Below are 16484 nucleotides of genomic sequence, written 5' to 3'. Positions count from 1 at the left end.
TCTTATATAGAGAGGATTTGTTAAATAATTGTAGCTGTTTATTGACAATAATATCCTGCTCATGGCTGTTCTTCTACAGAAAGTGTTAAATGCTCTGCAAAAGCCCCTTCTCCAGAAACCCCTACCTACCAATCACTGTTCTGCTTAAATGATGAAGTGTGTTTTTATTTTGGTTTTAGAGTCACTGTATTTATGTGATTCTCACACAGTATATTCTGTAAATTGACACAGTGAGAAAATGTGCTTATTTCTGTTAATGTAGTTCACTACTTGGCTCAATGAGAATATTAAATTGGGACATTCAGGCAAATGAAACCCGAGAAGATTTACAGTGAATGAAAAATGAGATGTCCTCCATGTGCTCAAAACCTTTAGTGAAGTGTGATGAGCTTAAAGTGGGAGTGTTAAAAATTGAGTTCAATCGAAAATAAAAACAGTCTAAAAACAATCTGTGGTAGAAGTGGCCTGGTATACGGTGCCATATCCCCACTTTTCCTACTGCTCTTATAGTAAAACTATCAAATTCCATACCTCCACTTCTAAAATTAACACTTCAATCACTGTATGTAAATATAAATATATATATACACACACACACAAAAACACACAAAAACACACACACACACAAAAACACACACACAAAAACACACACACAAAAACACACACTTCTTTTTACAAAAGTCTATATGCTATATTGCAAGGACTTATGCCTTTATATAAAACTACTGATCTTTTTACATGGTATCTACATGGTGAGCCAGTGATTGCATGTTTTTTTTTTATTTCAATCTTGTATGCAGGTTGCAAAAGCAATGTCAAACTGGGACAGTTAAGCTGGGTACACACCTATGCAATTATCGTGCAGACCACACAATTCATCACTGTTCAGTCAGATATTGCAATAGTGTATACGCTCCCACTATCCTGTTTTATTGTACCAAAACACACGATGAACGATGTCAGGCAAATGTGGAAGGTCGCACGCACTCGCAAGCGCTTGTCCAACATTTCTGCTGATAATTCCTCTGCATATCTGCAGAGTGTGTATGGAGTCATGATCTGTTCAGCAGATGTCCTCATTCTGCAATCCTGTGATGGCGATAACAGAACTGGTATAGACCGCCCCTCCCATCCCCCGCAAAGACACCATCCATAAAGCCCGCAGGGGTTATTGCTGTCGATAACAGTGCAATGAACCTTTCAAGCATAGGGCGAAGTGAATGAAAGCCTTATGGTCAGCGAAAACTCTTGCGACTGAAACACTGTCAAATCAAATGTATGTATGGATTCCTTCCTGGTTTAGAAGTCTCTACAATTCTGTCCAGCTCAAAGGAAAATACTGGCATAGGTACGTCATAACCTTTCCACTCTAAGCAATGTGATCAATGGCAATGGGATTTTATTAAATAAACAAAAAACCTACAAAAACGATATTCTGTTCATGCAGGATACACCAGACGTGGGTGTGACGATAGGTGTGCAACTGGAATGCAAATTTTAAAATTAAAAGCTTCAATGGCTGTGAATGTTCTAGTTAATCTCAATAGGAATGTGACACTTCTCACATTACAGCCTCTTGTAGCCTTGTAATTCTCTAAAGCTGTTATGTCATAATTACTACAGAAGAAAAACTGACAGGTTGAAACAAAGTCTGAGTCAATACAAGATATAAAAGAGGTTTTAGGAAAAGCAATGTAGAACAATTAACAGAAGCGTGTGCTAGTTTGCTGAGCTCACCTGATCCTGGAGAATGTAATGTGAGTGTTATTCTTTGAACTAAACAAATATACTTTTATTAGTATTGAAGAATGTGACTCAACTAGATATTTAAATATTTTGAAAGAATCGAGCAGGATGCCTTACTTTACCTGGTAGTCATCAATACAAGTTCTAGGTTTCTACAATTTACACCAACAGTAGGGGAATCAACTCATATAATCTGTTTACTTTAAAGTGTAACCGTTGCCTACACAGACAGTAACTAATATTCATGGTTTCTACTAGAACCTAGTAACATCACAACAAGACATGAGGCACTTGACCGATGTTGCAAGTTGCTAGTGAATGAACAGGTAGGATTCTCATTGGTTTATCCCACAAACGTAGGTCTCTAGTGGAGGTAATTTATGAGATGCACCACAGCTGAGGCACAGAGAATGCTGAACTCAACATGAGCCTCAGTTTGTGAAGTGTGAATGCACAGGACACAGATGAAGATAGTGGCGTTAAAGGGAGATCAGGACTAGGGGCCTGATTCATTAAGGATCTTAAATGAAGAGGTATCTTATTTCAGTCTCCTGGACAAAACCATGTTACAATGCAAGGGGTGCAAATTAGTATTCTGTTTTGCACATAAGTTAAATACTGACTGTTTTTTCATGGAGCACACAAATACTTCATAGGTTTTTTGTACACTGAAATTTAAAGTTGATATTTGTGTGCTACATGAAAAAACAGTCAGTATTTAACTTATGTGCAAAACAGAATACTAATTTGCACCCCTTGCATTGTAACATGGTTTTGTCCAGGAGACTGAAATAAGATACCTCTTCATTTAAGATCCTTAATGAATTAGGCCCTAGGGGTGGAGTTGGGTCATTCATTGCTAAGTACAGAGTAGCAGCACTAGTGTGCAAAGTGAGATTTCATTTTACAGCAATTTTGATTCTAGAGGTATAAGATAAGACCAAGAAAAAAAGCATGTATTAAAAATGCTCCTGATGTTCATTCACTCTCTAGACTCATTTATGGCTTAAAATAATCATAACTGAACAGCATTTTAGGAGAAAAACGGAAAAGTTTAAATTAAAACAAAAGATATTGCCCTAAAGTAACAGGAAGTTGGGTTTGTATGGATGCATCTCCTGTGAATGTTGATGTGCACTGGATGTACCGTCTAGGTATACTGGATAAAAGACAAGGCATTTGTGGTGCACATCCTGGGGCTCATGCTGAGACAATTTGTGTTTTTGGCATATAATAATTTTTTTTACTTCTAAGCAAGTTCACAAAGCACAGTTCAGTAATTAGTGGTTTGTGCGCATGCTCAGATGTAAAAAGCGTATTCAACTCAGCAAGAGCCTCCCAGTATGCTTTATAAATGAGGCCCACTGTGTAGAGACCAGTGATGAACTGCAGTGGACCCTCCACTGCCCCAGTTCCTTCCTGCTTTGATTGTTATAGGTTGTAACACTTGTATGCAATACCTGCTGTTACAGATAGGTGTCTCTTTCTTTCATTAAATGTATTGATACATTAATGTGATTAAGGGTATAATGTGTAGAACTTTTGAAGGTTAGAGACAACCAAAGTATAACAGGTTGCCCACCACTGGTGTAGATGAACATGCACACTTTAGTGCTTAGTTTGGATCATATACGTTTCTCTTGCATTAACAAAATGTTAATAGAGTTTTAATAGTGTCTCTTAAAACACATCTTTCTGAGCTGCCATCCCTCCAAGCCCAAGAGAAGCGAGTCAGGGCTGCCAAAAGTAGGCAACCACATTAATGATAGGGATGTGCACCGGCCACTTTTGGTGTCTCGTGTCTTGTGTTTTGGATTCGGATTTGCTTGAGGTTTTGGGTTCGGATTTGTTTCGCAAAACACCTGACGAAAGGTTTTGGTTCGGATTTAAGGTTTTGGATTTATTTTAAAAAAAAACATAAAAAAAGTGTTAAAATCAAGTTTTTTGGTTTATTTTCACTCCTACGCTATTATTAACCTCAATAACATTCAATAACAATCATTTCCACTAATTCCCAGTCTATTCTGCAGAATCAGTGAACTTTGTAATATTGCAGTACCAATGGACTTATACTGCAGGATTGTTTTTGGATATTTTTTTTTAATTTCTTTTTTTTCATAACTTTTTTAAAAAATTTTCGTGCTGTGCTGTGTCCTTCTAAGGGCATTGTTATTTCCCCAGCATAGCACAGAACAGCACAGCACGAGATATAACAGGACAGAGGACCACCCAACACAACCTCCCTCTACCCTGATCAATGCCCGAGTGAAGATGGCGGCGGCTAGCGGGGAATTTATAGGATCCGAGTATCACGAGATCCGACAGCGGGATTATGACTCAGAGCCTCGGTTTCAGTTTTGCAATTGGCGGGAATACCCGGATCTGTCTCGGATCCGGCTCGGATCGGCAACGTTCGGGTGGGCTCGGATTTCAGATATCCGAGGCCGCTCATCTCTAATTAATGACAATAGTTAGATCCCTTTACAGCAGAAACCACCTAAATGGTGATGTCCATTCTGCAGCCCATAGTGCCATTTAGCTGGTGCCTGTGGCCCTGGCAAAATCCGGACTTTTAGTGCACTACAAGCGGTAGGAGAAAATGTTATCACTAATGATTATTAAAACTATTCTCAAGCGCGAAAACAATGATTTAGAAAATAAACATTTCTAAAAGTAGTTCAATAAAATGTGCTTTTCAGACAAGCATCCTTTATTTGCTTCATTTATAGGCTCTCGCTGAAATCTTACACTTAAAACAAACTGGCTTGCTAGCCTTTCCAGTACCCAGCAGATGCCTTACTTACAAATCTAGACCATATTGTTGCTAGAGTTCATAGTCACCATAACAATAACATTAGAATCTTCTGTATGTCAGCCTTTCTGGGTTTAGGACTGAAAACATGTATTAATACAGTATACAGGGACATATAACAGTTGAAGTAAAGAGCAGCTTCACAGCGTATTAACCAGTTACATGGTGAAAATTGACACTGCACACAAATCAGAGCTACTTCAGGCATTTGCACTAGAACACCCTGTGGTCTATTCATACACTACCTGTTTGGAGATGAAGGAACTTGAGAGGGTGATTGCTGACCAGAAGAATATCCCACAGCTCAGGATCACTTTTCTGTTGAATCGGTCTCCTAAGTAACCAAATATTGGAGCAGCCACCATGAAGCTACAGATGAAAACTGCCAAGAGAAAAGTAACAGTGATTGAAGTATACTGATCTCACTGAATATAACCATAGTTACTACACATAACAGGGGTCACCAATAAACACCTGTCCATACATCCCGCACAGGTGGAGGTGCTGCACAGCAAATTGAAACCACACGTGTAACTTAGTTTCTGCTATTACCAAGCCTCCCTTTACCCATAACCGGCATGACAATTATCACAACTGTAGTTTTTACTATTCAGTATGAATGATGGTTGTCGTGGGGCTATTGCTTTAATATTTGTACACTGTAAAAGCTTGGATGAATACCAGATGGTAATGGTATTATAGTAACTTGTCAGACATCTGTAAATGTATAGTGCTCATTTGGAATAACAAAGAATGCACCAGAACAGGGCTATTCCTTAATCAACATATCTAGTAGTAACCCATTTGCTTTAATTACATTAGATGGGGCTGCTCCCTCTTCATTAAGGAAGTTAAAAAAAATGCTTCATTTACATATCATGTGACTAGCTGGGCAGACCTGATATATAAACCACACCAGTCAAAATATTTGTGTAGGACTGCAAAGCATTTGTTTTCTCAGCCTAATGACCTAGAGTGCTCCACTATTCAGTAATTGACTCACAATTTCATTTATGTACAAAGCATTCAGCAACCATGGCCCAATGCCGTTTTATTAAAAAGGAGGCTGAGCAGCCCATATTTTTACAAAAGTTGAAGAGAACAGACCAACCTGGTAGTATCTTAAGGGTCACCAGCCCTGCTGACAAATATACTAATAGAATGGTGACCATATACTAAACACTAGTCTAGAGTAACATAAAAAACACACTACAGAAAAAGTAAGGACTACGGCACTGGATCGGATAATTGAGGCTGTGGTGCTCTCTGAACTAAATGGTGTTCTTTTCAAAGGCAAATACTATTACAGAGGAGAAAAATCACAGGTTGCAGATCATAAACTGAATGTTTACCAAATGTTTCAGGTGTTTTGTGTGAGGTGTTTGTACATGTGAAACAAAATTATATAACTAGTACTAATTCTAGTTATTTAAAAGGCAATGCATTTAACCTTTTAAAATATGAAGATAAACCATACAAAACAAATAATTATCTCCCTTTCTTTACTTGTAAATCCCATTAACCCATTTGACCTGTGCCATCATTTACACATACTCTAGACATAAATATATTTTCTGACATTTCTTCTAAGAGCAACAATGTAGTAGTGAAATAACAAATGTATAAGATCAATTATACAATGTCAGAAATAAATAGTGTATTTGTAATTGTCCTAGAAATAGTTGTGAACAACATGGCAACAGACATATACATATCACCAAAGTATGTCATTTGCTGTTGCAGAAATTATTGTAAATTTTCCTGTCTTATAAAGTTAAAAATAAAAACACAATTTCTGAAATTTCTGAGTACAAAAAAGTCAGAGATATCCCACCATTGGGATGCCATGGTGGGCAACAGGCGGCTGAGAATACTCCTGCTTCAGGAAGCTCACGCAACATACCAAAGGAGGAGGATGTGTAGTGTGCTCTGTTCTCCTATCTTCCTCGCCAGCTGTAAAAGTGGAGCAGGTGTGTGAGGCATGTGGAGGAGGCGTGAGAATCATGTGCGGGGAGGTGAGAGGTATGAGGGGCATTTTTGGGGATATGGTGGGATCGGAGGGGGATGTCTGCAAGGTATATGGAGGCATGTGAGGAGGTCTAAGGGGTATTTGTGGAGGTCTGAAAATCATGTGAAGGAGCTTTGGTGTACATGTGGCATCTGAGGGCTTGTGGATCCGAGGGGTATGTGGTGGAACTTTGGAGATAGTGAGATCCGTGTGGGGGCATTTTGGGATGAGTGATGTAAGTGTGTTGAGATCGTTTTTTGGGCTTTTATTTTTCATTCTTTAAATTAAAAGGTGTTGCCCTTGAAGTATATCCCTGACAGAGTGTATCATGGTTTACACATTGTGACTAGCTGAAGGTTCCAAAGCAGCCCTGAAATTCCAAATGTTGAGTCATCATAGGAGTGTGAACATAAGAATATAGGGATCTCATGAGTTTGAAATAAACAATTGGATCCACCATGCGACCTAATGAGTGCAAATGTTATAAAGTCCACCCCATACTATCTCCGAAAAAAAATAAACAACTATAGGAAGCGGTTCCCATTTTCCCTGCTAATTTGGGTGCATTAGAGTTCTGAGTTAAGGGGAAATTCACATTGTGCGTTAAAGATTTTTGGTATGAAAAACAGGATTGTTGTGGCAAAACTGGGACACTTGGCCCTACTAATGTGGAAACCATTATCTTTAATACAGAGTTCCAATATTATGCCTTGATGCAGTCCTGATGAGATGCAGTTATATTGGTACTGTAGAACCACAATGGATCCTTTTGCGTCACGATGAAAGCACCCATTTGAAGTGAGAGAAACAAGTATGGTGAGCCAGCGTGAGCAGACAAACAAAACTATCCATTTGTCTAGCACTGTCCATAGGAGAATCATAGTCTGGATATTTTGTGATCTTCACAGTTCCAGCTACAACAACTAACTAATATTGTGGGAATAAGGATTACAATTTGGACTGGTACTGTGTTCTTTCTTTTTCTGCACAAAAAAAGGAACCAATGTGGTTTTAGAGTACAAATATAAATGTTAGTCTCAGCAGAACTGCATCAAGACATAATATAGGAACTCTACATTATCTTATACATCTGAATTTTCTAGTCACCATATGTCAATTGCATACAAGTGATTTGATTTTGAAGGACATTTATTGTTCGGATATTCTCACACTATTATGTTGCAAAATGGTATTCTACCATGCTGAGCAATTTTATTACATTTTGATAATCAAAATCTCTATAATGTTTTAAATAAATTGCCAATTTTTTTTATCAGTGCTCCTCTACATTTTTTCCTCTTAAATTGAGAGATGTCGGCTGTTGAGTGTACATGTTTAGGTTTTTAGGGGTGTTTCTTACTTTGCAGAAGGACAAAACCACTTGAATTTTGAAAACTGGATCCTGTCCCCTCCAAGTTCCTCCGCTTCCTCTCGTCGAATGCCTGTTGTCACCTTCCTCACCTCTTTAACCTCTCTCCCCCCACTGGTATCTTCCCCTCAGTCCTCAAGTATGCTCTTCACCTCTCCTATTCTCAAGAAACCTTCCCTTGACCCAACCTCTCTCTACAACTATCGCTCCATATCTCTGTTTGCTTCCTTTTGCTTCTAAAATTCTCAACTTGTCTTCAAATTGCCTGACCCACTTTCTCTCTTACCACTCCCTTTTTGACCATCTCCAGACTGGCTTCCACCCCCTTCACTCAACTGAAACTGCCCTCACTAAAGTAACAAAGGACTTACTCTCAGCTAAGTCCAATGGTCACTTCTCCCTTCTTATACTCCTCGACCTCTCTGCTGCTCTTGACACCACCGATCATTCTCTTTTTCTCACCACCCTTCACTCCCTAGGTCTTCAAAACAGTTCTCTCCTGGTTTGCCTCCTTCCTGTCTGGCAGCTCTTTTATTGTGTCTGCTTCTGGCTCTCCTTCCCTGTCTTCCCCTTTTTATTGGAGTCTTACAAGGCTCTGTCCTTGGCCCTCTGCTCTTCTCTCTCTACACCACCTCTCTTGGTGAACTCAGTCAATCATATGGCCTCCAAAACCACCTCTATGCTGATGACACGCAAATCTATCTTTCCTCCCCTGACTGCTCTCCTAACCCAGGTATCTAGCTGTCTTTCTACTGTAATTACCTGGATGTCACAGTGCTTACTGAAACTCAACATCTCCAAATCCGAGCTCATCATCTTTCCTCCTGCCAATGTTGCTATCCCTCCCAATATCTCCCTATTGGTTGACATCACTCTTTCTCATGTCAACCAAGCCCACTGCCTTGGAGCGACCCTTGACTCAGCCCTCAACTTTACCCCTCATATCCAGTCCCTTACCAAATCCCGCCACTTCTGCCTTCGTAACATTACGAAAAACCATCCCTTTCTCTCAGCAAGCAACTAAAATCCTGGTCCATGCACTCATCATTTCTTGTTTCAACTACTGCATCCTTCTTCTTATTGGTCTTCCTTGCTTTCGCCCTTCTGACCTTCAATCCTTTCAGAATTCTGCGGCTAGACTCCTCTTCCTCCGCACCTCCTCTGCATAATTGACTTCATTGGCTCCCTATCCATTTCAGAATTCAGTTCAAGCTCCTTACCCTCACTTACAAAGTCTTTACCAACACTTCTCCCCTTACATCTCTGACTTTGTCTCGAGGTACATACCTACATGGCCACTCAACTCCGCCTCTGACCTCCGCCTCAATTTACCTCTCAGTACCTCCTTCCATAATCCCTTCCAAGACTTCTGCCGTGCTGCCCCTAATCTTTGGAACTCCCTACTCTGTCTCACTTGACTCTCCCCCAACCTTCAGTCCTTCAAACGCTCACTCAAAACTCACCTTTTCAAGCTCGCATTTACTACCACCTCCTAACCATTCTATCCATCACCTCCTCTTCCTCGTCTGCCATCTAAATTTTTCTCACAGTTGGTTCTACTGTCTTTCACCACCCCTCCCTTTAAAATGTAAGCCCTCGCGGGCAGGGTCCTCTCTACCTATTGTCCCACATCTGCCTCCTGTCCCTCATACAGCCTGTCAAGTCTTTTGCTGTAGTCTGTGTGGGTCTCCATAGCATTACTCACACTCATCTGTGCTACGGACATGAATTACCTCACCTATTTGTTGCTTGATTCTGTATCCGGCGCTAGTGAATCTGTGGCGCCTTATAAATAAATAAATAATAATAATAATAATAATAATAATAATAAAATTCATAAATTTTGTTTTGCCTTATCCAGTTGAATGAGGCAAAAATAGAAATTCACTAGTTGAAACAGAGGCAAATCAAAACAGGTATTCAGTACATATCTGGATCAGAACAAATCAAATTTCCGAGGTTCCATAAATCTCTGGTCTCACTGAACATAAATATTGTATATTATAATCTTTGTATTATAACACTCTTATACACTACTATTACTACTGTGCCCTATAAAGCTGTGATTCTGTATAGTGAGTGCTGTATAAAGGTGGTATATCTGACATAACAGCACTATTTATTACTATGTATTCAAGGTTAAGCCCCAACTGGGTTATAAAATCCTACAGGTTTAGGTGATATAGGCTGGTCAGCTTGCTAAAGAGAGCCCTTTCAGCTTGTTTCTATATACCATTTACAACATGTGTTAATGTATCCCATTCCCATTACATTTGTAGACATATTAATCTATTGCCCTATGGATTTCCGAATCTGTCAAAATGTTGTTTTTAAGTGAAATATATATAGCACAGCCAGTGCTATGCTGTATAAAACCCTATGGTTTCAATAGGGTGCAAATAATTGAATAACTGAAGTGCTTATTGCATCTTGTTGATTAAAATAGGCTACTTGCCTGTTGCTGATGGTTCATTTAAAATGCATACATTCGTAATTACTGAGACCAGACAATAAACCTGAGGAATACACTCCTCTGCATCTATTGTTCTCACTTAGTAATGAAGCATCAGAGCAATCTCTGGGGCTAGTACAATTGGTAGTCGTCCGATAACTGCAATCTGACTGTGTTAATAGCTGTTCTGCGGTAAGATACTGCTGTTCACCATGTACAACATTATAAAAATATTATGTTTATTCTCTGAGCATGCAACAAATTCTGTCATTTTTTCATAAAAGTCTGATTTTCTCTTTTGTACTTTCAGTATTGATGAAGTACCTCCTTCCAGTTACCAGTAGCAAATAAGCCCTTTCCTCCTCATAGAGATAGACAGAGTCTTCTCTGGTCACGTGACTACCTGCGAAGCACCCAACGATAGGGTTACCAATTCTACAGTCTTCATTTTAACCTTAATAGTTAAACCAGTGTGGCGTCTATTCATTCTACCCCTATGATGCTTATCTTCTCCTAATTACATGTGCTCTCTAAATAAAAGGTGAAGTCTACACAAAACACAAAAACCAAGTAAAACTACTCTTATAATTAATATGCTTGAAGTGTTAACAGTTTGTCTATTGCTGCTAAAGAGAATGAGTTGTACTATAAACAATTGATTTTTGATACTGGCCTAGATAGACAAAACATGGTGTGACAGGGACACACGGTGTATGAAGAACGGCCTTTGGGACACCAGCCAAATATTTCAGTAAAGTCAGGTGCACAGTCCAATTTGTTTTGACAGCCCACACACAAACTGTGGTAACATTTTTCCTGTCAATAGAAATGCACCATTGCTGTCTAAGTATTTACATGACTAGGAAGGCATACGTGTAAAAAATATGTATTTGTGGGACAAATGTAAATAAAAAAAAATAATTCTGTGGGAGTTGGGAGATAAGGGTCACTTCCAGAACACAGGGATGCAGTTGGATCTGATGTACAATAAAAGTCTTTGATAATTCCCGATGAAGCCTTGTACAAACATGTCTTCTAGATGCCAGGATTTTAAGCGTAATGACTTTTCAACTTCTCTCTATAAATAAAATTGGATTTGGCCAGCCTGATTCCATCTCCGCTTCACTGTATCAAGTCTATTTTGATGAAAGCCTGCCGGAATGTTCTGAAAAGAAGTTCAATTACAGCTCCTCTCCAAGGTAATCAAGAAACAGCTATCTAATCTCATAACCAAAGTCTGGAACACTTTAGACAAAGCTTAACACCTGCTGGGAAGGTTTCTCATGAAGCCTCGGAGGTCACAGGCAAATTGAGACTTCTTCTAAAGGCAACAGCCAGGTAGATTAATGTGGATTTCAGCAGTTTGTATGTCACAAATATACGTTCAGCACTCATGAGCAAGTGATAGATGTGATAGTTATTCCCATTTTCAATGTAATGTGACAATTTTGCCACAAACGAGATTACACCATGGTAAAATAAAAAGACAGTTAATGTGGTCTAATTAACACTTCATTAAAATCATGTGGGAAGTTGGACATGAACTAGGACACAGACTCTCAGCAATGGGTTTACATTATGTCTCAACACAATTGTAATTTCCAAATATTGCAACTATACTGCAGTAGCTTTTGACTTTGGTATGGTAGACAATTGTTAGCTATTTTTAAAGGCACAACTTAGAAATATTTGGTAACTGCACTGCAGTGGCAGCACACAGTGATGCAGACATTTGAATTTAATGTTAACTTGTAAACATACAGACTGTGTGTGCTAAATTACCCATCATACCACATTCCATGAACATAGAGGGCCTGATTCATTAAGGAAAGTAAAGCAAAAAAAATAGCAACTTTTGCACCTGGCCAAAACCATGTTGCATTGGGCGAGGTAAATTTAAAATGTGGGGACAGGTTTATAGTTAGGATAGGGCATGTCCTAGGTCAACTTTAAATTTCAGTGTAAACGTAAAGCTATCAAGTATCCGTGTGCTACATGAAAAAAACCAGCCAGTATTTAACTTATGTGCAAAATAATAAACTAATATGCACCCTTGCATTGTAATATAGTTTTGTCCAGGAGAAAATGTACTCATTTTTTTTTTTACTTACTTTCCTTAATGATTCAGGCCCAGAGTGTGATGTTTTGTATAACAAAATATTACTATTCAAAAACATATAGAGTAAAAACAAATAGTGCTGAAAATTACATAATATATAAGGAGGTGGTCATGTAGATTTGGATTGCAAATTGCATTTTTTACATTTAATACGCTTATTTTCTTGTGAGCATTTGCACGATGCACTAGTTATAGAAATAGTGCTATGTGCACTTGCGCAGAAGTAAAAAGCATATTATACGCCAAAAATGCAATTTGCGTCCAACTATATATGACCCCCTGAAGATGTCATTCTGGGCTCTACAGTTCTCATTATGCAACATACTAACCATCCCACAACGTTTTAAAACCTGGGACAGTTGGTAATCATCTAGCAGTATAATAGCATAAAGTACAATCTGTACCTCATTACATATTACATAGCTGTGTGGCAGGCAATTACATTCACTTTATATGCAAAAGTCACATTGCCTTTGATATACAGGGCGGCTGTATTAGGCTAAAGCAGCTCAAACAGTGTGCGATTGTGGTTGATTGCTATATACTATCAAAATCAGATCCAATTGGATCCATAAGGTATGGCCAGTCGAGCGAAGACTTTTCTTGGTGAAGGAAGACTGCAAGGGAGCAATTTAAAGATGTTCTAGATGCCGTTGGCAGAATTATTTCACTAATGGATAATATACATTTTTGTAGCTTGCCCAACAATGATACAGAAGGTTGCATTGGTCTGTATATGAAGTAACAATGGCACTATTTCACTATTTCCCTCAGTCATCACAATGCTCATGACCACTCCTACGCTGTCAGTACGAGAGAGATTTTCATCTCGCTGACAGACATGCAAATTACGTAATAGTATTACAGTCCCCAGCCTGTAATAAATCCTGATAATGTATACACTGATAATTATCATCATTATTATTATGCTTTTGTATACAGCACCAGCATATATCACAGCACCGTATACAGCGCCGGTGCTAGGGTTCACGGCGCCCTAGGCAAAATTTCGCCGCCCCCGCCCCCCCCCCTCCGCGAACACACTAGAGGCGGAGTGATGCATTCTGGGAGGGGAGGGGGGCGCCTGGAAAGAATTTTAATCACACTGTCTGTCTGACAGACAGTGTGATACTTCACAGATGCCCCGCGGACACTGAAAAACAGTGGCGGCACCCCGCCGCCGCTGCAACCCTCTCCTGAGCCGCTGACTAGATTAGAAAATCTAGTCAGCGGCGCCCTGCAGGTCCCGGCGCCCTAGGCAACTGCCTAAGGTTGCCTAATGGGAGCGCCGGGCCTGACCGTATAATTAGAGAACTTGATTCAAGTACATCATTTCCTGTCACAATATTGCTTAAAATCTAATTTTACTATAAAACACACACAATCCAAGGCTGATTTTGTCAAAAGCCAATTAACCAACCAGTATAACACTGGTCCATGAGAGGAGACTGGAGCACACAAAAGGAAATCCAAATGAACACAGGAAGAACATGCAAAGTCCACCCAGGTCGGAACCAAACCCAAGTCGAGGCTGCAATGGTAATAACTTCCTTAGGTCAAAGTGCAGCTACCTGATTATCTGATAAACTGAGTTTACTAAATTTCTATTGTATACAAGCACCTTACTAATTTACACCATAAATCATATTTTATACATTTATTGACTGAATCATAGAACAAATAGTTTTAATATGTTTTAATTATTTTACAGCTAATGCTGTTGAATCAGAGCCTGGGTGTGTCCCAGGAATACATACTGAACAAAAAAAGATATTGCCTGTGAACTCAGTGAACTTATCCCTCCCTGAAACTCAGTGTTTCTGCCCATATTCCCCAGACACACTGAGGATATCCTGAAAGGATGCACTGACTAGCACAGTCAGCAGCACAGAATGGCCGCACTGGGGATTGCCGGGAGCGCACACACACACACACACACACACTATTCTCTGCTCAGGAGAATAAACGACACATTTAGTCATGATATACTTTACATGAAAGGAAAAGTACAGTGAAATAATTATGCTTTTGAGAATTGTATTGTTAAAAATAAGTGATGAGATATCAAAAAGGATATATTTTCTTTGTACAAAATAAATAGCTCAGACATTGAAATAACATATCTCTGATTATTTTCCTTGGCCGCTTCTAGGTGTGATGGTGACATCTTACAGAAGCATAAACATCACAATGACCGGATTATTAGTTCACACAGTTTGCGATGCATCAGTTACTTTACAGTAAAATTAGTTTAATGGATATAAACTGTATATATGTATTTGAAAAACTATATGTTGTGTAAAGATTTATTTCTGAAAATAACAAATTACCCCCTGGGGTCATATACAACATAGGACACATGGTGAGGAGAGGCACATTCAGTTTTTTGACTAATCCCCTCTGCATGAACACTAAGCAAATATACTGGTGCCCTACCTGTACTTTAATGTAAGTCCGTTCATGCGCTGTGTGTGACATTTTGCCGGTCAGCAAAAGTAAAATGTCACTTTGAAGTCCTGCCTATTAACATTTTTATACCATTTAGTATATTCTAATTTTTCTTTTTTTTCCTGCTAAAATAATGATTATTAGCGCTTCAATTTAGTCTCACGTATCGTCATTAAAGTAAGGGGCCAAAGGGGTGTTTTTATCTCATGTGTTACATCTATGACTTGTAATGGTTTATTTCCATTTGTTGATGGGTATGTATACATTTTGTCTGGATGGGACACAAGTCATTCCATTGATAGTAATGGAACCCCTCTATCTTTCAATTGTAGTAATTGTAGTTGGTTTCAAATGGGACAGTAATCATAGAATGATTACATTACAAACATGCACAGATACATCTAAAGTTGTAATGTTATTTCAATTTAAACTTGGTCTGTGGACCCCCCCCCCAAAAAAAACCTCCCAGATTGTAACACATGAATGTTGTTAAGGCGGAATCACAAGTTATTAATAGCAATTATGGGGAGATTACTTAATTGGTATAAAACATTATGCCATACTTTAATTACACAAATTGTTAGTACTCCACCCTTTATAAATGGATGCTTAAAAATTACATTACTAATGTTACAAACAGAATGAAATGACCTCCACTCCATATATTCATTTTACTGGCTAGAGATTCGGTCATATGAAGTCAAAGTGAATCTACAGATTTCTCCAGAGGGTTTCTGCATGCACAATGCATATGAACCGTGTAAGTAAATTAAAAAAATCAGTTTGGATATTGCAGCTTTTAAATGCTTTATGGTAAGTCAGCTAGAATAACTTTACCATAAGTTTCTGGTAAGTTGGTAGAATATTTGATAGCTGTACGGACAAACATATCTATAGAGGGACATACATCAAAGCTCCCAGATCAGTGAGCACTATGACCAGGCTGATCAGATAAGTTTATGTCATGTTAAGCAGGAAATGAGCTATTTGGCATCACACCCTTGTTTTGTGCAGTTATCGCCAGTAATCTACTAGCTGCAGTTTAGGAGATAGAGGACAGTTGTACAAGGCAAGGAAAATTCAACACCAAAATATGAAGACCTGAGTTTTAACAACGCAACTGAGTTTACGGAAACAACTTTATTTTTAAGAGGTCGTACAGTATTTAATTATAGAAGAACCTATACTCACACACACACACGCACACAATATATATATATATATATATATATATATATATATATATATATATATATATATATATATATATATATATATATATATTCCTGATTGTGAACGGTGTCTAGTCGACTAGTCGAGTAAATTGCCTAATGATGCAACACATTTAAATGAAATATTTATTATATCTACGTGTGTTTTGCTGTTGCATATCAAGACTTAAAGTGACCATTTTTCTAGCTTTAAAAAAATACAGAGTACTGGTTTTGAGTTGAGCTAGGATACGCCTCCCTTCCAACTTCTATTGTTTGTACATTCCAAATTTGCTCCCCCTGCAGTGCAACATGGTTT

The 16484-nt window shown here is 38.6% G+C and overlaps 1 protein-coding gene across 4 annotated transcripts in view; it reads right to left on the bottom strand.

Moving 5' to 3' along the window:
• SPNS2 (SPNS lysolipid transporter 2, sphingosine-1-phosphate) overlaps positions 1–16484 on the bottom strand; it is a 110795-nt gene that overhangs the window by 37636 nt on the left and 56675 nt on the right. For all 4 annotated transcript variants that reach the window (XR_012688014.1, XM_075194981.1, XM_075194982.1 and 1 more), the window contains exon 3: positions 4804–4940. Coding sequence is in view for 3 of the 4 variants with exons in the window: in XM_075194981.1 (XP_075051082.1) it covers positions 4804–4940 (137 nt within the window). In the remaining variant the exon portion in view is untranslated. The remainder of the gene's footprint in view (positions 1–4803; positions 4941–16484) is intronic.

The sequence above is a fragment of the Mixophyes fleayi genome, chromosome 2, assembly GCF_038048845.1.
Source record: "Mixophyes fleayi isolate aMixFle1 chromosome 2, aMixFle1.hap1, whole genome shotgun sequence".
NCBI classification, from domain to species: Eukaryota; Metazoa; Chordata; class Amphibia; order Anura; family Limnodynastidae; genus Mixophyes; species Mixophyes fleayi.
This window is presented reverse-complemented; position numbering and strand designations above follow the sequence as displayed.